We start from the raw sequence: 23,823 nt of genomic DNA on the forward strand, positions 1-23,823 counted from the left end.
GAAGTGAACCATTTCTTCAGCCCTGTGTATTATTTACTTTGTGGCACATTTTTCCCTTTTTGCCATCCTCCAGCCAGAGCCACTCATTAAAAGACTGTCATGCAGGTATACAAAAGTAGAGCCTAGGTTAACATACAAATTCCAGATGAGCAGGATCTAAAAAACTTTTTAATTTAGCTAGCCTTATGCTCCTGTGCTTCAATATGCGTTGCTCATAACACCATGAACTACTTCCACATGAAACATACCTGAATGTAAGAAAAGTCCATCTTGTTTAGCATATTCTAATACTTAAATGTTCATCGCTTAATTTTGCTAACTTTGATTCTGGTCAGCCCAAGAAGTCAATACATTCTTTTTTTTTTTTTAATTTTTTTTTTTAATTTATTTGACAGACAGAGATCACAAGTGGGCAGAGAGGGCAGCAGAGAGCCCGATGCGGGGCTCGATCCCAGGACCCCGAGACCATGACCTGAGCCAAAGGCAGAGGCTCAATCCACTGAGCCACCCAGGTGCCCCTAATTTTTTTTTTTTTAAGATTTTTATTTTTAACCCAATGCGGGGCTTGAACTCACAACCCTGAGATCAAGAGTCCCACGCTCTATGGACTGAGGCAACCAGGCACCCTGAGGTCAGCACACTCTAAAAACAGAGTCTCTTAATGCCATCTGTGCTAGGAAGGACAAAGTTAATACCCAAGAAAGAAAGAACGAATAATTTAAGATTGTTCAAGTAAAAGACTACAAGAAAACTAAAGCTTAGTTATTCTTGGAAAAGCTTAATTATTCTTGCTGTAACAAGATGTAACTCAAAGAAGTTGTGAGATAGTTTTTCAGAGAGCCACTGTATTTTCAATCATAACCTCAAGGTGGTCAAGTGACAAGGGAAATGCTAGAATAAATTAAAATAGAATTAACTAACTTGAAAAGGTAAACAGAAGACATGGAAGAGGCAATGCTTTCTAACAGCTTTCTGACCTAATGGCTGGAATTAAGCCAGGGTCACGAAGGCAACCCCCAGCACTCTCTCTCACTACACCACCACCGCTGCTAAAGGCAGCAGCCAGAATTTACTACAAGCTGTTGCAGGCACTTGTGTTACATACATGATCGTTAAAATGTCATAACAATCCTATGAGGCAAATGCCAGTAAACAAGAAAAATGAGACTTAAGAAGATTATGTAATTTACCCAAGGTAGTAAGTGAAGAGCCAGCATTTGAATCCAGGCCCCCCATCCCTATTCCCGACACCCACCACTTCTGCAACTGTGTTCTTAATTATCTTAGGAAAAGAAAACTAATTTAAAAGATGTCCCTGAGAAAAACGGACCAGAGATGTTACTTAAGTGTTTAAATTTTATGCTTCTCAATATTCTGAGTTTTAATATTCTAATCCAGAGGCAAATAAGGTTAATCTTTACCTGACTGTCTGGGTACCATCATCATGGAGGTGATAGGCTCTAGCAGTATTCTTCTTAGCCCATTCAATATGCTCTTCTTGGTTCCATGTACCCACAACCACAGAGGTCTTCCCACTATCTTTGTCCTAATATATGAAAAGGTATTTGTAAGGAATCCTTGATATCATCAAGTACACATTTATCCTGATGGCCTATAAGTTATAGTCCTTATCTTCACCTGCATACTGCAGATGAGTGTTTAGATGTTAGTCAAACGATGCTAGTCAAATCTGTTACCCTCTTTGTTCCTTGTTTCTCTGAATAACGTAACTACTTCCTGGTCAGGCTAGCTCCACACGCAGTTATGTTTGACTCTTTTATTTCCTTCCTCTCCTCCATTTATTGGTTTTGTCCATTGTTTTCCTGGAGATGTTCTTGGCTTCAGACTCTTCCTCTACATTTCCAATGCCAGCATCTCACCCCTCCAACCAAGAGTTTAATTTCTCATACCTAAGTGATATAACTGCATACTACTGTGATTCTTCTTTTTTTTAAAAGTAGGCTCCACACCCAGCATGGAGCGCAGTGTGGGCTTAAACTCCCCTGAGATCAAGACCTGAGCTGAGTGAGATAAAGAGTCGGACACTTAACCAACTGAGCCACCCAGGCGCCCCACTACTGTGACTCTTAATTAAATCTCTGGCCTATATCTCTTACCTGCAGACCCACTGCATTCATTCTACTTCTAGTCTTTCAAATGCCAATCTGCAAGTTATATGAGTATTCACAGTACTTATTTGATATCATGCTTATTTCTGTATCAAGACTGTCTGTTCAGAAACTTCCTTCCCCATTATGTTAATTTTTTAAAATACGAACTGTACACTGTCTTACATGAGGACTTCTCTCCTTTTATTTCCTCTCCCCTCCCTTCCTTCCTGTCTTCCTTTCCTTCATGTTTCATGCTAGGCATCATGCTGAGCACTAGAATTGAGCATACATGTGATTAGGAGAATTAGAAACCCTTACAGTGGTAGATGAAAGAGGCACAGCCATGCTGCTAGCAGAGCTTACTGCCTACCGGAAGAGACAACAATTTAACATTCTTTTAGCAGCCAGACTGTAAGTTACTAGATAGACAGGGACTGAAGCTGCAAAGTGAAATGTTTAAGAGGCTGGATATGGGGAAGTCTGGGTGGCTCAGTGGTTTAAGCCTCTGCCTTCAGCTCAGGTCATGATCTCAGGGTCCTGGGATTGAGCCCCGCATCGGGCTCTCTGCTCAGCAGGGAGTCCGCTTCCCCCTTTCTCTCTGCCTGCCTCTCTGCCTACTTGTGATCTCTCTCTCTCTCTCTCAAATAAATAAATAAAATCTTTTAAAAATCTTTAAAAAGAATAAAAGAGGCTGGATATGGAGCAAGACTGCCTGCGTTAGAACTCTGGTTTCATCATTTACTCCCAATGTGCTTTTAGGCAAGTTACTAAACTTATATCCTCACCTCGGAAGAACAAGAGTTACCTCTTAATGGTTGTTATGAGGATCGAGTTAATATGCATACTTAGAACAGTGCCTGGTATACAATGAATATTGTATTTGTTAGCTACTATTATTTATCTCCCAAAGCTCCTAGCAGAGTCCCTCAGAAAGTTCTAGGTTATATGACCTTGGGCAAAATGAGTTTGATAAAACCTACTGTTGGCAAGTGTATGGGAAAAAAAGTCGTGTGTGTGCATGCGTGTATTTTAAAGTCATTGTTAATGGGAATGCCTTACAACTTTTTGGAAGGCAATGTTATATATTTATTTATGTTTATTTATTTTATTTATTTGCCAGAGAGAGAGAGCACAAGAAGGGGGAGCGGGAGGCAGAGGGAGAAGCAGACGCCCGCTGAGCAAGAAGACTGATGCAGGACTCGATTCCAGGACACTCAGATCATACCTAAACTGAAGGCAGACGCTTAGCCAACTGAGCCACCCAGGCATCCCTGGAAGGCAATATTCAGTATGCATACATTTTGACCAGCAAATCCATTGCTAGAAATGTGCCTTATGAATATACTTGCAGATGTTTACCAATAAAACTATTTATAAATGCTCACTAAGATGGTATCACAGCAAAAACTGGAAATCATTCAAAGATCTGTCAGTAGAGATCTGGCTAAATACATTGTGAGTATAAATACACTCCTCTGTACCTGCTTTAAAAAAATGAGATCAGTTGTTGCTAGCACAGAAAGATCTCCAAGATACTAACTGAAAAGAGTAAGTGCAGAACAGTGTATTTACTAGTTATACTACCATTTATGTATATGTCTTTTTTTTTCTTGAGGAGGGTTAACTAAGAAAATGTTAATAGCAATTACTTTTAGGAAATGGGACAATGGTGGAGGAGAATTTTACTATTCATTCTAAATTTCTGGAACATATTCCTTTAATTTAAAACAAAGCAACTGGGGCACCTGGGTGCTCAGTCATGAAGCATCTGCCTTCGGCTCAGGTCATGAAGCATCTGCCCTCGGCTCAAGTCATGATCCCAGGGTCCTGGGATCCAGTCCTGCATTGGGCTTCCTGTTCAGCGGGAAGCCTGCTTCTCCCTCTCCCACTCTCCCTGCTTGTGTTCCCTCTCTTGCTGGGTCTCTGTCAAATAAATAAATAAAATCTTAAAAAAAAAAAAATAAAACAAAGCAAATAGGTATTATCTGGGCTATAGTTAGGTAATATTTTTTCTATTAATAAATTTAATATTAATATTAATTTCTATTAATAAATAGAAAAAATAGAAAAAATAAACAAATAAAAAAAATAAAACAAAGCAAATAGGTATTATCTGGGCTATAGTTAGGTAATATTTTTTCTATTAATAAATTTAATATTAATATATAATATATAATATATATTAATATATAATATATTTAATATTAATTTCTATTAATAAATTTCTATTAATAAATATCATTAAAAATAAATGAAACTTCTACATAGTAGCAAGAAGAGGTGAGAAGAAGAGTCATATGGGCATCTCTCAGATTTAAGCACAGAAATAAAATCTTCTAGTTTACAGATGCCTCATAAATTTGGATTGATTTAAGTGTGGAAGGTTGAGTTGATCTTTCCTGGTATGTCATGATCTGTCATCAGTTAAGACTGACTCAAAACATTTCAAGAGGGTAAAGACAGTGTTTTTTTTTGTTGTTTTTTTAAAGATATTTATTTATTTATTTGACAGAGAGAGAGAGAGATCACAAGTAGACAGAGAGGCAGGCAGAGAGAGAGGGGGAAGCAGGTTCTCCACTGAGCACAGAGCCAGATGCAGGGCTCAATCCCAGGACCCTGAGATCATGACCATGAGCTGAAGGCAAAGACTTAACTCACTGAGCCACCCAGGTGCCCAAGACAGTATTTTTAATTACTAGTTATTATTTCTTTGGGGGAATAAAAAGAGCTGTTTAAAACAGCCAGATGAATATTTATTAATTAATGTTTGTCTTCAACATCTAGCAGTTTACCTTACCGAACAAGGTACAATTATGACAAATAAACTTATTGAAGTCTGAAGTTCAGAATTTAAGCAGCTTGGCTAAAGTACAGAAGAAAATGCTATCTGATTTATGAAATTAGATATAAAAGGAAGAATAAAAAGCTAATTGTATAATCTTAAAATTTACTTGATTTTAAATGTGGATGATATGATATGTTCTTTTAGCTGAGAAACTTGCTGTATTTACCCTATTTTCCTAACTTAAGCCATAATGTACTATCTTAATATTCACTTTATTAAAGAATTTTAATGACTAATTTCTCAGTCAAAGCTAAAGAGGTTAGTCACAATCGCCTATTATTCCTCCAGAGTCACAGTCATACAAGAATCTGAGGAGCTGATAAACGTTACTTTAAGACGAGTGACTTAGTTAAAACCAAGTTTCCCATTTTCTAGAACTCAGAGACACTTTGAGTATTTTCATATTAAAGTCACTTCATGATTAAAATGCTATCCCCCTCCTTTTTTTCCCAAATGATTTTTAAAACTTTTATCTATCTAGGGGTAGAATGATAATAAAGGCTATTCTATACCTCATGATATTGATGTACATGTTTGCCATAGCAGAATTCATATTTCCACCAACCAACGCCCTATAGGAAAGAAAACAGATCAAGTTACACAAAGAGACTGGGGATTGTGGTCATCTCAGTATTGCCATATGAGAATAACAGAAATATATATATAATTAGAAAAACTGTAAGGGTAATATGGTTGAAAATTAAAATAAAAAAGTTACTGAGAAATAATGTTATACAGTGAAAGATGATTAACTATACTTGGTGTGATGTGCACTGAGTAATGCACAGGGTTGTCAGATCACCACATTACACATGCCTGAAACTAACATAACAGATGTCAACCACACTTCAGTAATAAAAAGAAAAAATAAATTACTGAGAAATAATAATTGAAAAAAGACAAATACAGAGAATAACTGCTGTATTGCCTTGGTAAAATAAACTAAAAATTCCACTTAGTGTATTTCCCACTGAAACTATTAGTTTATTAGGGGCAGAATTTAACCTTTGTAGATGTTAACTCAAGTTTTAAAAGTGATTGCCACATAAATAAAACGTAGGCTATTCAATCTTTTTTTTAAGGCTATCTAGTCCTTGATGCCCATTCCAGCAAATCAACCAGAATCCCACATGACTTAGTTGTATGTATTTTCTGTCAAGTAAAGGTCAAGTTTAGCTTGTAAGTAAAGGTCAAGTTTTAGCTTATGAGCAAAGGAAACATAATGGCTATTACTTAGATTATAGTAAGATGCAGACAGGAAAAAAATATCCATTAGGAGGCTTCCAGAATCCTGCCATTTCTCTATTGACAAAACCTTTTTTCAGTGCTGCTGATGCCCTGTGACTAAACAGCACATAAGTGAAGGGTGTTAGATAAATATTGAAACCAAAGGTTCACTTCTCACCCCATGAAAGCAGTAGGAACCACTAAGGAACTCTTTTATGAGTTGGTCATCTGTCAATTTGGATATGTGGGTTGTTCCAACAGTGAGCATAGGCTGAGAACCAACAGCAATGGGTTTGTGGATTGCTGGAAATCTCTCTTCTTTAGTGGATTGCAACTCTTCCTAAAATTAAACACATATGTTAAGGGCTTCTATATCATACTTTTTTTTAAAGTTATGACTTTAATTATTATTTTTAAACTGAAGGAAATTAGGAAAATAAAAGTTGCCCACTCATTTTTAATGTGTTTTAAGAAAATGAGTTTTGCAACACTTAATACAATAGAGAAAGCTCTAGACAAATTAGTTCCCTCTATCAGGGGTATGATGGCCATTCTTAACATACAGAGATAGTTACCATTTTACATATTTTGTTTCATTTTTCTTTTTTTTTTATCATAGCAGCTAGAGTTATTCCAACGCAAGTACCTAAGCTATGCAGTATTTCACCTTACTAAAAAACACACACACATTATATACACACAAATACAAAGAAATATACACAAATAGATATATAGAAATATATATAATAGAAATATACACAAATATACACAAATCAGCACTTTTTTTTTTTTACTATTTCTAATGGGACTGTAAAATTCCACAATTCTTCTCAAGTACAATCTGATAGTATATATCAAAACCCTTCAATATGTGCTTACCTTTGACCTATTTCTAGAAATTTATCTGGAGTAAAGAATCACCACTGATGGGTGCAAAGATTTAGCTCCAATGACATTCAGTGTGGCATTCTTCATGTTAGCAAAAAATTGTGGGTAACAAAAATACCCAAAGCAGTAAATAATTTAAGTAACTTCTGGTACTTTAAACAATGGAATATGTGAGTTAATTAAAATAATATTACAGACGATTATGGCATAGGAATGTAAAAAATGATATACTGTTAAGTGAAAACAAGTGAAGATATTTTATGTAGTTACACACAAACAAAGCACAGTTTGGTCCTAATTATTTTTTTTTTAATGTCTATCTCTGCATGTGTATGTATCAAAAAAAAAAAAAAAATCCCCAAAGAGACTGAAAGGAAGTGCACTAAAATATTATTTCACCACTTGTTAGATTTTGTCTCTATATTTAGTTCTGGAAAATGTGGTTACTATGGGTAAATAAAAGATAACAAGAAGGGTAAAGAGGAGCTGAGTGGGAGTAAATATGAATATTAATTATAATTATTAAGCTGCAGCAGGATGTGGTTGTTGTCCTGAAGGATGCTGCAAGTTGGTAAAGACAGACACCCACTAAAGGGTGCAGAGAATAGCAGATTCAGAGTGGGAGTGGTGATTCAAAGAGATTTTGATGAAGACTTGAAACATGAAGACTTCATAAAGAGAAAACTTGATTCTTGAAACACGAATAATTTGTGATTTATGTAAATGTCTGCAGGTTTTGTGTCTGTGTGCACATACACATGTGAACCTGAGGAAGACATAAGAAGAGCAAAGACATGGAGTATAAAACAATATTTAAAACTAAAGAGATAAACAGGTACTTACTGGTAAAAAAAAAAATTGCATGATTCTAAGAAATTTGGATATTATGGATTTTAGGCAAAAATATGGGATTAGATTTTTTTTTTTAAGATTTTATTTATTTATTTGACAGACAGAGATGGCAAGTAGGCAGAGAGGCAGGCAGAGAGGGAGAGGGGAAAGCAGGCTCCCTGCCAAGCAGAGAGCCTGATGTGGGGCTCGATCCCAGGACCCTGGGATCATTACCTGAGCTGAAGGCAGAGGCTTAACCCACTGAGCCACCCAGGTGCCCTGGGATTAGATTTTTTATCAGATTTTAAGTAATACTGTCACAGTAGCAGGAAAGGAATAGTAAGAACAAATCCTGAGGTGGGGGGCCACATTGGCAGTTGAAGTAACCCAAGCCACACAGAAAGAGACTCTAAAGGAATGACAGAAGTAGGGTGGAGAGAAAAGTTATGAAAGAGGATAATGAGCTAGAATCCAGAAGTAAACTGGGTTTTGACAGTGATGGGTGAAAATGAATCTAGATCAGAATTAAAGGAGTATACCAATTAAGACTGAATAATGTAATTAAAAAAATTAAATAGTAAAAGGGTTCTTTGTAAGTGTATAGTGGACATGATGTGTCCTTTCACCTGCTGTAGTTGCCATTAATCAACTGTGGTTTTCTCCTTCTTTGGTTGGTGGGAGTCATTGGAAGGTCACTATAGAAACCAATGACCTTACCCTTCCTCTCCTCCAATATTATAGACGAGCACAAAGACTGCCATATGACATCTTATTTTTTTTTTTAAGATTTTATTTATTTATTTGACAGACAGAGATCTCAAGTAGGCAGAGAGGCAGGCAGAGAGAGAGGAGGAAGCAGGCTCCCCGCTGAGCAGAGAGCCCGATGTGGGGCTCGATCCTAGGACCCTGCGATCATGACCTGAGCCGAAGGCAGAGGCTTTAACCCACTGAGCCACCCAGGCGCCCCTGACATCTTATTTTTTGAAAGGATCTTGGATTTGGGGTTTATTTTTATTTTTAATTTAAAAATAATTTAAAAAAATTAATATATAATGTATTATTTGTCCCAGGGGTACAGGTCTGTGAATCATCAGGCTTACACATTTCACAGCACTCACCATAGCACATACCCTCCCCAATGTCCATAACCCAGCCACCCTATCCCTACCCCGCCACCCCCCAGCAACTCTCAGTTTGTTTCCTGAGATGAAGAGTCTCTTATGGTCTCCCTCCCGATCCCACCTTGTTTCATTTTTCCCTCCCTAACCCTCACAACCTCCTGCCCTCATATCAGAAACATCATATGATAAGTGGAAAGGACCTTGGATTTCATGTATAGTCTTTCTACATTCAGAACATACTATGCTCCCACTGGTAAAGTGCTGAGTATTAAAAACGAAGACGACATAGTCACTGCTCCTAAGGAGCTAAGTAAGGTCAACAGACTAAACTAATTACTTAGAATGCATGAAACCCGTAGTAAGGTTAATGAGGAAAAACATTACTAATGCATAGTGAAACCTTTAGCTCAGATAGGGGAAGAGGTAGGAAGGATAGAAGTATGACCATTTATTATAGCTTCTTGTGGACAGAACATCTACTTGCATTGTTAAGAAAAATTATTCCAGGGGTGCCTGGGTGGCTCAGTGGGTTAAAGCCTCTGCCTTCAGCTCAGGTCATGGTCCCAGGGTCCTGGGATCGAGCCCCACATCGGGCTCTGCTCAGCGGGGAGCCTGCTTTCCCCTGCCTCTCTGCCTGCTTGTGATCTCTCTCTCTCTGTCAAATAAATAAATAAATAAAATCTTAAAAAAAAAAAAAAAAAGAAAAATTATTCCAATAAAAGCAAGATGATAGTTTTTGTGGTAGGGTTTGGAAATTCATAAAATGGTCTAGTAACCTCCAAATAAATTTATTGTAATAACAGCACCAATAGCACCAAATTAGCCTCTGCAAATTCATCCCATTTAAAGGCATGATGGACCCACGCCGTCTTTCACTGGTATGACCATTTAGCAGGAATATCTGTACCATCTTTAGGCACAGAAGATGTGATAGGACATATAGACAATTATACACAGAGGATCCTCAACAATAATTACCATAGCCTGACACTCACGAACACAGAGATGAGATGATAAAGATGTGAAAGGCCCTATCACAAAACAGGATGGCTTTGGATGTACTCACCTTAGCACAAGGGGGCACATCAAACCAAATGAAGCGTGTATAAGTCTGATAGTTCAGGAAGTATCACTTATGCTTTAAAAGACGCACATACAGAGATACAGGCATTCGATGGTCCTGGGAGCACTTTAACCCAGCAGTTATCAAACTGGTTTAGAGTCTGGGGGACATGGTAGCCAAATTATTACTCATTCTTAGTTGTGTCAACATAGGCTTCTTTTCTTGCTGTCTCTACGGCTGCGTGGATTCTGCATTCAACTTGGACACTGTCCAGTCAAGGAGCCCCTACTGCAAAAAAGCCCTTCTCTGATGGCCCAGAGAATATCATAGAAGAGGTGGGCATATAAGACTCTAAGGGCTAGATCTGAGGAGTAGACTTTGATAGCTAGACTAACATCATCCTGGTTCAATCTGCTACAATGACCCCTCTGTCACTTGAAGCCTTCTTGAGTACAGCACCCCCACCATTGTGTCCTGTCGTTCAACTGGCCCTTAAGGACACCTTTGGGGCGCAACATTCTTGTTCTGCTGGAGAAGTGACTACGACTCACACCTATTTTTTTTTTTAAAGCCTTATTAAGACTTTATTTAGTGGGTTACCTAGCAAATAGTATCTGTACTTAGACTTACTCCTAAACATTCTCCTGGGTGGTTTCCTAGTGTGTACTCCCAGCCTCTAGGGTTATAAAAGCAGGTAGGTCTTACAAGAGGTGGGGTTGTGGAGATCAGGTTGTCATATTGTCCATTTGCCATAGCCCAAGAGGCTTCAGTCCTAACGCCCCTTAGTAAACCACTTCATGTCAAACAAAACAAAAGTAACAGGTATTAATATCAAAACAAAATTCTGATAGCCAGATTTGTATTTTTGTTTAAAACAGAAAAAAAATTCATTCTTTATTGTTATGCTTATTACACATTTAAAAGGCAAACCATATGACAAATATCATTTAAAAAAAGTTATGCATAATTAACTAGATTTATAAAGGAAAGGATTCTGAGAAAAATATCATTTTAAATAACTACTTGCCCTACAGTATTACCTAAAGTTTTCATCTACAACATGTATTCTAAAGGTCCTAAGTATTTTGAAAGTATTATCATCTGTAGCTTTTTAAGATTTAAGATTTTATTTATTTATTAGAGAGAGAGAGAGCGAGCACAGGCAGACAGAGTAGCAGGCAGAGTCAGTGGGCAAAGCAGGCTCCCTGCGGAGCAAGGAGCCCGATATGGGACTCGATCCCAGGACGCTGGGATCATGACCTGAGCCGAAGGCAGCCGCTCAACCAACTGAGCCACCCAGGCGTCCCTCATCTGTAGCTTTTTAAAAGTAATTTTTCTCAAATGGCAGGTTAAACAGATTAATTAAAGAAAAGTAAGCTGCCACTTCTTCTCTGAAGAGTAATTAAAGTTAGAATTTGTGAAGCATTTTGATTGAGCTGACTTTTAAGTACCTGTCAGTATTTAAATCACTATCAGGGAGAGACAAGAAGAGAGATCCATGTCCAATCTCTTAATTGAGCACTTCAGATCAAACACAGATTAATAAGATAATTTTTCCTTCCTACCAGAATGGCAGTGTTCACAACAACTACAAAGAGTTGGGCAATACTTTTACCAGAAGTACTCATGAGAAAGGGGAGAAATAGGCTTTGCAGCTCAATGTTAGTTATTAGTTAATTAAACCATTACTAAGTACCCTCAGTATACCAGGTCTCATTCAAGGAGCTGGAAACCTCGAAGTAATAAAGCGTAGCATATTCTCCTTTGATCTTAATGTAAGAATCACAGGAAAATCAACCAATTTTAGCCATGTAAGTGCTATAATGGAGGACTGAGTAAAATACAAGATCAAAAAAGAGGAAACACTGATCTCTTCCTGGGGTGATTCATTAGAAGTCCTCTCTCATTTGCAAAGGAAGTAACATGGCTTTAAAAACATGGAGGAAGAGATGCCTGGCTGGCTCATTAGGAAGCATGCGACTCTTAATCCTGGGATTGTGAGTTCAAGCTCCGCACTGGGTGTGGAGATTACATAAAAATAAATAAGTAAATAGGGCGCCTGGGTGGCTCAGTGGGTTAAGCCGCTGCCTTCGGCTCAGGTCATGATCTCGGGGTCCTGGGATCGAGTCCCGCATCGGGCTCTCTGCTCAGCGGGGAGCCTGCTTCCCTTCCTCTCTCTCTGCCTGCCTCTCTTGTGATTTCTCTCTGTCAAATGAATAAATCTTAAAAAAAAAAAAAATAAATAAGTAAATAAATGAAATTTTTAAAAAAATAGGGGAGATTAGGAAAAGATCAGATAGCACATGGAAAAGGAGAAGCAGTACGGAGAAGTGGTTAAGAGGACAGGTTCTAGAACCACACTGTTTTCATCTTCATCTCTAATCCATCCCTTATCACCTTCCTTCTCTGAACCTCAATTTCCTAACCTTTTTAGGAGGGTGATAATAGTATAGCTTGTAGGTTGCTGTGAGGATTAGATAACAGCTATTAATATGCAATCCATGTTAACTACTGTGACTGTGGTTTGAGTTCAAGGGAAAGGTCAACGTTGAAGATGTATATTTGGAACTCATGGGCATATTAAAGGAAGTTAACAGAATGGGCCTGGATGGGCTCACTTGAGACTGACTATACACACTACAGAGGGAAGAGAACTAGGCTAGAACTGTGGGGAACATCAACATTTTCAGCGGCAGGAAGTAGACAAAGACCTAATACACAGGAGAGGAGAACAGACAGAACCAGAGAGATGACTTCAAGTAAAGGCAGGAGAGAAAGTTCAAGCTTCACATGTTCAGTGTTTTGTGTGCTAAGATCAAGTTATGCATATGTCCAGTGAACTAAGACCCAAAAGATTGCTGTTGAATAAGAAGTTTCAGAAGAATGATGGTTTGATGACATAGAGTAATGGGCTGAAGAAATAACGCATTAGAAGATGAGTTGTAGTCTGTTTCTTCAAGGGGCCCAACTGGGAAGGCCATTCAACTACCTAAAAATTCGACTTCACCATAATTAATAGGATGTCAAACTCTAGAGTATGAAATCGTGAGAGTTAAGAGAATGATAAAATAGTTTCTGGGAAGTACAAGAATTAGGAAAATAATTAAAATCAGTTAAAAAATTGGAACTTAAAAGTTTGAGTCAGAAAAATAAATTACTATTACTATGCTAAGGAATCATTAAAATATTGATACATGCTCTGAATTTTGGAAAAGAAAGCACTGAGAAAATACCATTAGATAATTCTCATACCTCTTTATTTCTCCTGAAAGGCACCCTTAATATTTCTTCCTGCTGTTCCAATTGCCTCAGGGTGAGGGGTTTGAATGGTGATCCTGGCAGGGACTGGCAAAATATGTCATTCACAGGGGATGCTCTGAATCTATTCAGTAAGAACAAAGCATTAAAGCTAAGCATATGACACTTTAAAGCATGTGTGCATTTCATGTTTAAAATATTAAATCCACATCCTACCTATATTTAGGATGATTGCACAAGAGTGGTGTCAAAATGACAACTTCATATTCACAAGTTGTAACTTCAGCTACTGAAAGAATTTCATGCTTAGATTCAGGATGACATATGTACATCACTGTACTTGATCTGGGCCGGTTCTGTTTCAAACTACAAGGTGTACCATTTCCCATTCCCACAGGATAGTAGGGTGTCATCTGACCTTCGATATTTTTAGTGGGAATCTTAAAAAAAAAAAAAAAAAAAAGAGTGTAAGACAGACTTTTCATTAGAAATGGAGGTAGGGGTGAGGATGGGAGAAACACTTATTCTTAAAGAGAGAAAACTACATTTTATTTATAAACTAACATTTATAAAGGTAACATTTCTATGTTTTCTATAAATTCTTCCTCTAACATTCTTTTGATTCCTAAACTCTTATTTGAGCTAATACTTATTTTCAGAGCTAGTTTTATGTAGCAAAAAAGGGAAATTTTATTTGGTGCTAAAATTAAGATGTAAGGTAAGTGTACATTTATATAAAAGGATATAATCTCTTGATTAATATGAATTACTTCTAACACTTCTAAAGAAAGAGATTAAGATAAAATACAGGAACTTACTGTACTGGACTAGTCAGAATTTTCTAAACTAAATTCTCAGTGAATGGCTATGTTATACTTTAGATTCTAGACGTCTGAAGTCTGATTTGTCAAAGTGGGGCTACTTAGTAAAACAGTATTTTCTAAAACAGGAATCTTAATACTGTACTCATTCATTAATCTGCTTACTCTTTTTCCCTGTCCTTACTATTAAAAGCCATACTTTTCAATATAAACTCCCATATAAATCTTTTCAAGGCCAGCAAAGGAAAAATGAAGAAATGTTCATGGAATGGAGGAACAAAATAGATTACCTCAGAAGACAAGGATTATTAAGGAGCTAGCTCCCATATTTTATCTACATAAATCAAAGAAAAATCTAATATAAGGGCTCTAAAAAATATATTGTTAATCGTATCTCCAAGCAAGCTCTTTGGAGGCAGGGAGCTCATCTTGTATCACTTCGGTACCCTGTCGGCGCCATGTCTAAAACAGGCAATAAATAAATGTTTCCAGGAAAAAAATATTTTGGTTTCTTGTATGCTATTTTCATGCTAGTCTCTAGAATTAGAAAATCCTGGGTTCGAAGCCAAGCTTTGAATTTACTGGCTTTCTGACTTTGACCAAATTTCACTTTTTGTCATTTGTAAAAGAAAAGTAGTAACATATACTCAGAGGCCATGGGAAAAATTGAGCACTACCGTTTGTTACATGCCTGACACAGTGTGTGCCTTATGCACTGGGGCTCAGTGAAGGTCAGTCTTCTTCCCTTACCCTTTTCTTCCTCTTCCTTTATCATTTCACACTTTGAATTCCATCTTGCTATCCTCCAGAGCCACAGTAAATAAATATTTTATCTCAAAGGTAGTCTGTAAAATTAAAATCTTTTAAAATAGCAATGCTATGTGTGTCCACGCTTCGCTTATCAATTCCCCCCAAAGCCACCCTTTTAAGTATAGGCATCCCTTTTAAGGCCTTTTTGCCATTTCGCTTTTCTTCTAATAAAATCATCATTATGAGATAAAAGCACTTACAGAAATATCCTCTAACAATAGGTTATTTAACTCTATGGGAGTTCTTGGGATTCAGAATGCATTCCTTGAACTGCAGGGGCATTTAAAAATTGTGATTAGGTACCCTAAGGAATCATTCTTTTTAAACAATCCTATTTTTCCGTCATCAACTATGCATTCACATTCGGTACACACTTACGAAGTGCCTATGTTATATCTAGCACTGTGCTTTGCTCTGCGGGGTAAAGAGATAAAAGACAGTCCCTGCTTTGAAGATGCTTGCAGTCTGGTAGCTTGTTATTTACATATGTAGTTTATCTGTTTTACCCATGGGAGACAGGGACCAAAGCAGGGGAAGAAAGCAAAAGGTCTTATTTATAATTGTTTCCAGTGTTAAACAGAGGGAACTACTGCGAAGCCTGGAAGTGATACAGTGCCATTGCGAAAACTTTCCCAGACACATCTTTGGCAAGTTCCTTAATTTTCCTATGATTCTAAAAGTAAAGAGAAGTATCACAGTATAACTATTCTCATAAAAACGTAACATACTGCAAATTTTCTTTGGCCCAATCCTTTGAGGTATTTGATAGACAGGTAAAGAACGCACGACTACATTCTGTCATTTAAATTCTGTCATTTCAGTAGTGCAAATTCAGGTCTCACTAATAACAGATGTTAAAAGTGAAAAAAAATCAACACTTATCACTTGCCTCTTTTGATTTTTCCTTTTCATCTGACTCTTGATCTGTGGAATAATATAAGATATAACCTATGTAAGGTAGGTGTAAAGAATGACCAGTGACTTAAATACAAAATACAAATGATTTTCAATCAACTTCATAATTTTAAATTTCTTTCTAAAAAAAGATAGGAAACATACATATAATTTTTATCATACTGCTTTTAGCTAGTTGCCTTGAAATGGTTTTGTTTGAAAGGACAGTCAAATTTAATCCTTACATCTTTACCTAAGAAATACTCTATTTGAGGCATAAAAATGGACATAACAATTTTCTTTTGAAGTATTTTTATATCAGTGAGAATTTTAATCTTAAATTAGTTGACTGAATAACACAGATTAACAAAAATATTTCACAATTTTAGAGACACATCTACATTTCTATTTTCATGTACAGCAACTAGGCTTACAGCAAGCAAAAGACTAACATTAACACTATATAAATATAACAGATAAAGATAACATGTGTTATCTTACCAGATTTTGAAAAATATGTAGACAAAAAGCATAAGGTTTGTTGACATAGAAAATAATGAAAAGATTTCTTTCAAAAAATTTTCTAAGGGATTGTTCAGAAATTTATTTTAGTGTTTTAAAATGCATATGGTTTCCTAAAAGATCTTTTAAATTCCAATTTCAACATACGCTTTCATTGAAATTCCAGCATTACTATCAAATCACTCTGTAGAAACAAACCTTTTTCAGATAGAAGGTTCTTAGCCAACATATTCCCAAGGTAGTACTCGTGAATATTTACTTTCTATATTGGAATAAAATAAAAATATAGTAAGTATTTTGCAAATACCAAGAACACAACTTTAAAATCATCAATCTCATTATTAAAGTTCTCATTTTATATTGTTCCATACTTCTTTTTTTTTTATGATTTTTTAAATTTATTTGACAGAGATCACAAGTAGGGAGAGAGGCAGGCAGAGAGAGAGAGAGAGGAGGAAGCAGGCTCCCTTCCAAGCAGAGAGCCCGATGCGGGACTCGATCCCAGGACCCTGGGATCATGACCTGAGCGAAAGGCAGAGGCTTTAACCCACTGAGCCACCCAGGCGCCCCTCCATACTTCATATTTTGAAGAAAAACATACCTGACCACTTTCTTTCTCTTCATGGTATTGTCGAATGTGTTTTCCATGACATACTTCATAAGTCCAATAAGACTCAATCTAAGAAAAAATGGATGTATTTAAACATACGAAAGTCGTAAAACTCAACTGAATTACTTTTTGATATTTTATGGAGTTGAGTAGATTTCCCTCAAGATTTAGAGTAAGCTTTCATTAAATGAAACATTATTATGCCTCAGAAAAATGTGAAGTTTCTGAAGCCTAGTCATTGTTTTCACTAATTAAATCTTTGTGAAAATTCTGTGAAGAAAACAGGTCTAGACTACACCTGGGATTTGTAGTAACCACCTGGCTTAGGGACTATTTTATACACAGTCTAAAAAATAATAATCAGCATTTTTAATTAAAATTGTATATAAGGAAATTTTCTTTTGATCTGAAAAACATTCAGGACAATTTGGGATGTGATATTATTTGAAACTGGTGTTACTGGGTGTTTGCTGTATCTACTATACAGGAATTAAAATGAACAAAATACTACTAAGCAAAAGATTTGATTTACAATGAACTTAAAATCTGATACGACATAATAAAGTAAAAAAGAAACGCAGAATTATTTTCAAATAATTATAAATTATTTGGAAATTTATTTTCTACTTATTAAGTGAACATAAAATACGTACTCTGTAGGAACAACTGCTTTGTTTAAATAGCGGCTCCAATAGCTCTCTTGGATTAGGGCCTTTATAATCCTTTTCTTCTTCCTATGAAAGAACTAGGATTTAATACTTACAATTATCTAGAATTTCACCCAACTCTACTGTCTGGGTATTAACTCATTGTTTAAATCACAAATGCTTGGAAATAAAAGGGGAAAACCAGTCAAAACTTTTAAAAAGGTCCTACGGTTTGCCACTTCTTTCAAAAGAATTAAAGTATAAAATAAGGAGCCATATAATCTTCCATTCTTTCTTCTCTTAAAAAAAAGGTTTCTGAGTATCAGTTTCCTGAACAATTCTTATGAAACTATTTCAGAAGTTTTAAATATTTGCATCTGAACAAATTTTAATTATGAAAGCCTTAGAATAGTTGAATCTTGTCGAAGGTATAGAAAAGTTTTAAGGTACATCCCAGTTTCCTATGTATTTTTACATTTCAGACTTGAATGCCATATGCATATGCAGATGATTGCGCACGTGTGTGTTTGTGTCTTAAGAAGGTTTAAAACAAAATGAACAGAGCTATCTTTCACAGATTTCAAATCTGAACAAAACCTAAGAAAGCACTCACTGAGTTTGTAGTATTTCCATTTTACAGACTGTGAAAGTATTACGTAAATAGCTCAATAAATCTATTGAGTGGAAGAACTGAGTTTCAAATTTGTTCAAGGTTCCACAGCTAACTGTAGCCTATACCTCAGCCTCCTGGCTCCTAGGCTGGTGTCCTTTTCATTTTACCATGCTGACTCTCCTGTTTCATCTTGAAAGAAGTCATTGCCTTGAAGGATGGATAAGAGGCAGTTAGGGCAGTTCTGGGAGGAAGAAACGGGCATGAGCTAAGGTAGGGAAAAAGCATAGGTACCTATAGATTTGTTGTTAGAAATTCTTTATAAAAAATGTCACAATTTAATTTAAAAATTATATCCTGTTTCAAAACTCTCATTTCTATTAAAGAAAAGCAAGAGTGGAATTAGATTTTCATTAAAACTATGAATAGTTGGTTGCCAATTTTCCCTAGTTGAACTGTAGAATCAAAGAATTCAAGAATAATAAAAGTGATTACTACTTTTATGATAAACAGGGTTACTAAGAAACTTGTCATTCAGTTTTACTTTAAGATATGTGTTTGCAATGTTTTAAATACGCATCTTTGGTGACAGGAATTATTTATATATTTATAAAAAGTTACCTCATCCCCATTTGTCACAAGGGGCAGAATGCATTTATATTTTTCTTTATGTGCAGTTGTCATGATGACATAATTATCTTCTTTATACAAAACTCCAGTTGTAGGCTAGAATAGAACAAAAAATAGTTTTTTTTTTGTTAAGTTATATTACATTGAAAAAACTACAGTCTTAGATAAAAGTAATTCATCACGTCAAGAGAAGTTTTTTTTTTTTTTTAAATATTTTATTTATTTGACAGAAATCACAACTAGGCAGAGAGGCAGGTAGAGAGAGAGGAGGAAGCAGGCTCCCTGCGCAGCAGAGAGCCCGATGTGGGGCTCGATCCCAGGACCCTGGGATCATGACCTGAGCCGAAGGCAGAGGCTTTTCACCCAGGCGCCCCAAGAGAAGATTTTTAAGGGGGAAATATTCCATATATTATTTAAGATCAAAATGAGGATGACATACTTTATAACAGAGAAAAAAATGAACGAAAATGAAACTCGGAATATAAAGAAGAAAGTAGTAATGCAACAGACTGAAGTTAAAATAGGGATTAAAGGGGGCGCCTGGGTGGCTCAGTGGTTTAAGCTGCTGCCTTCGGCTCAGGTCATGATCTCAGGGTCCTGAGATCGAGTCCCGCGTCCGGCTCTCTGCTCTGAAGGGAGCCTGCTTCCCTCTCACTCTCTCTGCCTGCCTCTCTGCCTACTTGTGATCTCTCTCTGTCAAATAAATAAATAAAATCTTAAAAAAAAATTAGGGATTAAACAGCATTAACAGGTGGGGCACCTAGGTGGCATAGTAGGTTAAGCGTCTGGCTCTTGGTCTCAGCTCAGCGTGGTTAAGATCAAGCCCTTCAAAGGGCTCCATGCTCTGCTTGGGTTTCTCTTTCTCTCCCTCTGCACCTCCCCCCCATTCCCCCCAAGCTCTCTCTCAAATAATAAATAAATCTTCAAAAAAATGCATTAAGAGGCAATGAATGTTTACTGATACATCATTACTGAATACTTATTACTCCTATTAACAATTACCACCTATATGTGAGAACCAATAGCACTTTACAAATGTACTCTCAATTCTGTTGGATGGGACACTTGAACATTATAGTGGTGCATAATTTTTCATATGTGGATAAATTACTTTTAAAAGAAAAATCTCCAGCGGTGCCTGGGGGACTCAGTAGGTTAAGCCTCTGCCTTTTGATCAGGTCATGATCCTAGGGTCCTGGAATCGAGTCTGTGTTGGGGCTTGCTGCTTGGTGGTGAGTCTGTTTCTCCCTCTCTGTCTCCATCTGCCTCTCTTCCAGGCTTGTGCACAAGTGCTCTCTCTCTCAAATAAATAAATAAAATCTTAAAAAAAAAAAAAAAGAAAAGAAAAGAAAAAGAGAAAAATCGATCTTCTGTGCTGACTTAACTGTTTTTTTTAGTATATATCCTGGGTCACCAAACTCTTTCTGTAAAGGGACAGGTAGTAAATATTTTAGGCTTTGTGGGCCATATGATCTCTGTTTCAACTACCCAACTATCAATTGTAGTAAGACATTGCATAAGCAATAGGAAAATGAACAGATATGGCTGTGTCCTGAAAAAAACTTTATTTACAAAAATAGATGGCTGGCCAACACACAAAGGTGTAGTTTGCCAATTCCTGGTATGTATCAAAAAAACTATCTTTCAAACTTTCACAATATAAAACCAAACAAATTCACAAGCCAAACAGGAACCAATGTAATTCAAATGAACAGTTCAATTAATATAACTCACATTATTTAACCAAAAAGAAATCTTTGCTTTGTGATAGTAGATGTGTCACTAAGACAGAGGTTTTTATGTTCTGTGATATGTGTTCTGTGATAATTCAACTCAACTTCTCATCTTACCATAGTGTGAAACCACTATACTATTTGGCTATCCCTCACGAAGAAAGAACCACTCTTATTAAGTAGCTCTTCTTCTCTCAGTTTAACAAGGACTCATAACCTTAATAAAACAAGTACTACTTGATCCAATGTTATCTCACACACAAATGCAAATTAGGGGGGCGCCTGGGTGGCTCAGTGGGTTAAGCCTCTGCCTTCGGCTCAGGTCATGATCTCAGGGTCCTGGGATCGAGTCCCGCATTGGGCTCTCTGCTCGGCAGGGAGCCTGCTTCCTCCTCTCTCTCTGCCTGCCTCTCTGCCTGCTTGTGATCTCTGTCTGTCAAATAAATAATAAAATCTTTAAAAAAAATGCAAAATAGGGCAACCTTTTTCTTTTTAAAGATTTTATTTATTTACTTGACAGAAATCACAAGTAGGCAGAGAGGTGGGGGGTGGGGGGGGAAGCAGGCTCCCTGCTTAGCAGAGAGCCTGATGTGGGGCTCGATCCCAGGACCCTGGGGTTGTGACCTGAGCTGAAGGCAGAGGCTTTAACCCACTGAGCCACCCAGGTGCCCCAGGGCAAACTTTTTCTAAGACAATAAAACAAAACAAAAAATAGTAGTAAATGTAAGCTGTATTAGCTATATTGAAGTTTTATTTATTTGACAGAGAGAAATTACAAGTAGGCAGAGAGGCAGGCAGAGAGAGAGGAGGAAGCAGGCTCCCTGCCGAGTAGAGAGCCCGATGCGGGACTCGATCCCAGGACCCTGAGATCATGACCTGAGCCGAAGGCAGAGGCTTAACCCACTGAGCCACCCAGGCGCCCCTATATTGAAGTTTTAAATCCTTAACATTTTTAACTTATCAAACTTCAAGACAGGCATTCTACCCATCTTCAGAAAAGGAAACTGAAGCCCAGAGATTAAGTAATTTGTACAAGGTGGGACACCTAGGTGGCTTAGTCAGCTTAGGTCCTCCCTGCTCAGCAGGGAGCCTGCTCCTCCCTCAGCCTCTACTGCTCTCTCTCTCTCAAATAAATAAAATCTTAAAAAAAAGAAATTTGTACAAGGTAACACAGCTAGTTAAGTACCACAGTACAGAGATGAACCCAATCAGACTGGTTCCATATTCTGTGTGCTCTTAACTGTTTTAACATATTTGAATCAGCGTTTGTTAACATTTTTTTAGATTACTATATAGGCTCCTGGATTATGATGAAGGATCCTTTCATTTATTTTTATTTTTTCATTTTTTTTAAAGATTTTATTTATTTGACAGAGAGAGAGATTACAAGTAGGCAGAGAGGCAGAGAGAAGGGAAGCAGGCTCCCTGCAGAGCAGAGAGCCCGATGCGGGGCTCGATCCCAGCACCCTGAGATCACGACCTGAGCGGAAGTCAGAGGCTTAACCCACTGAGCCACCCAGGCGCCCCAAGGATCCTTTCATTTAAAAGACCATTGTAGCGGCGCCTGGGTGGCTCAGTGGATTAAGCCGCTGCCTTCGGCTCAGGTTATGATCTCAGGGTCCTGGGATCAAGCCCCGCATCGGGCTCTCTGCTCCGCAGGGAGCCTGCTTCCTCCTCTCTCTCTGCCTGCCTCTCTGCCTACTTGTGATCTCTCTCTCTCTGTCAAATAAATAAATAAAATCTTTAAAAGAAAAAAAAAGATTCTTTTAAAAGACCATTGTAAATGGAGAAGGGAACCAAAGAGATTTGAAAGTGAGAGTTGCAAAACCAAATTTATGAAAAAGGGATCCTTAGAACCATTTATTCAGTTGTGCCAACAAATTGCTATTAGACATAACATTTACAATGGTTTTCCACATTTTTCAGATATATGCAGAATGTATGCAAAGTTGTTAAAATCATGACTCACATTTGCTTAGCAATGGCTGGCCTGAAGTCTTGCCATATCATTCCTGTACGGTAGTGAAGGCAACCAGTAGCATATGACTTAACTGTATTTACCTCTATTTGTGAAGTACCTGCAACTCTAATGTTCAGAACTGAATTCCACAGCAATACTGACTTATTTACTAAAACACTCAGCACAATGCCAACAATGGAAAAACAACTGCTTGCTTGGAACCACAGCAAAGACAGTAAAACAATCCTTTCTTTGTAATAAAACCAATCTTGGGGCTTTATGTCTGTATGTTAAGAAATTCATTCCTCTTGGAAAAGGACTTCAGCTACCTCCATTTTGACCTCAAACTTTCTAGTTGGGTGTTTCTTTCCAGCTTGTCTCTCGGCTCAGACTGGAAGATCCAGGGGGCAAAGCATCCTCTGATGGGAACCTCAACTACCCCCTCAACCAAAAAGGACTGTCTGAGCCAGCAAGACGTCTGCCTTCCCATGACTGACTCCAAGACAAGGTTTGATTTGATCTTCAATGCCTCCCTGAACATACCCATGCCACCTTTGCCCCATATTTTTCATATATAAACATATATATTTTTAGCACTTTGGAGACAGTCTTTGAGTTGCCAGTCTGCTGTCTTCTCAGTGCTGGCCTCACTGAAATTGAATACTTTCTTGTTTCACCATCATTCATTTCTCTGAGTTTGGATTTTGTCAGCTGTGAGTGGCAGAACCTCGTTCTGTTCGGAATCCCCAGGCCCGGGTGCTTTTGCATGCCTGTGTCCCAGCTATATTCTGTCTACTGTTTTTAAGGTCTAGGTAAGGGGTAACAAGAAGTAAAAGCCATCACTTGTTTGAAGATGCAAAGATTTGTCTTCCATTAGTTTTGGAAGGGTTGCTTTCCTCTTAAATAAAACGGATCAAGGAGCAATTCCTCTACCTGAAAACTGTTGAAATAGTGAGTCACTTGGGATCACAAACTAAACATTTTTTTAAAAAAATATTTTATTTATTTGACAGAGAGAAATCACAACTAGGCAGAGAGGCAGGCAGAGAGAGAGGAGGAAGCAGGCTCCCCGCGGAGCAGAGAGCCTGATGTGGGGCTCGATCCCAGGACCCCGGGATCATGACCTGAGCCGAAGGCAGAGGCTTTAACCCACTGAGCCACCCAGGCGCCCCACAAACTAAAAATTTTAACAAATTTTACCCTCTTTTTCAGAACAGAAATTTCTGGGAAAAAGTTAACCTC

At 37.4% G+C, this 23,823-nt stretch overlaps 1 protein-coding gene across 1 annotated transcript in view; it reads right to left on the reverse strand.

Moving 5' to 3' along the window:
* ERLEC1 (endoplasmic reticulum lectin 1) overlaps window positions 1–23,823 on the reverse strand; it is a 32,840-nt gene that overhangs the window by 5,193 nt on the left and 3,824 nt on the right. Inside the window, exons 2-11 of the mRNA XM_045978725.1 lie at window positions 18,880–18,984; window positions 17,655–17,735; window positions 16,993–17,070; window positions 16,590–16,653; window positions 15,865–15,899; window positions 13,561–13,784; window positions 13,339–13,468; window positions 6,362–6,523; window positions 5,469–5,528; window positions 1,422–1,546 (exon numbers count right to left, since the gene is read on the reverse strand). Of these exons, the coding sequence (XP_045834681.1) occupies window positions 1,422–1,546; window positions 5,469–5,528; window positions 6,362–6,523; window positions 13,339–13,468; window positions 13,561–13,784; window positions 15,865–15,899; window positions 16,590–16,653; window positions 16,993–17,070; window positions 17,655–17,735; window positions 18,880–18,984 (1,064 nt within the window). The remainder of the gene's footprint in view (window positions 1–1,421; window positions 1,547–5,468; window positions 5,529–6,361; window positions 6,524–13,338; window positions 13,469–13,560; window positions 13,785–15,864; window positions 15,900–16,589; window positions 16,654–16,992; window positions 17,071–17,654; window positions 17,736–18,879; window positions 18,985–23,823) is intronic.

This window comes from Meles meles, chromosome 15 (genome assembly GCF_922984935.1).
Source record: "Meles meles chromosome 15, mMelMel3.1 paternal haplotype, whole genome shotgun sequence".
Classification (NCBI taxonomy): domain Eukaryota; kingdom Metazoa; phylum Chordata; class Mammalia; order Carnivora; family Mustelidae; genus Meles; species Meles meles.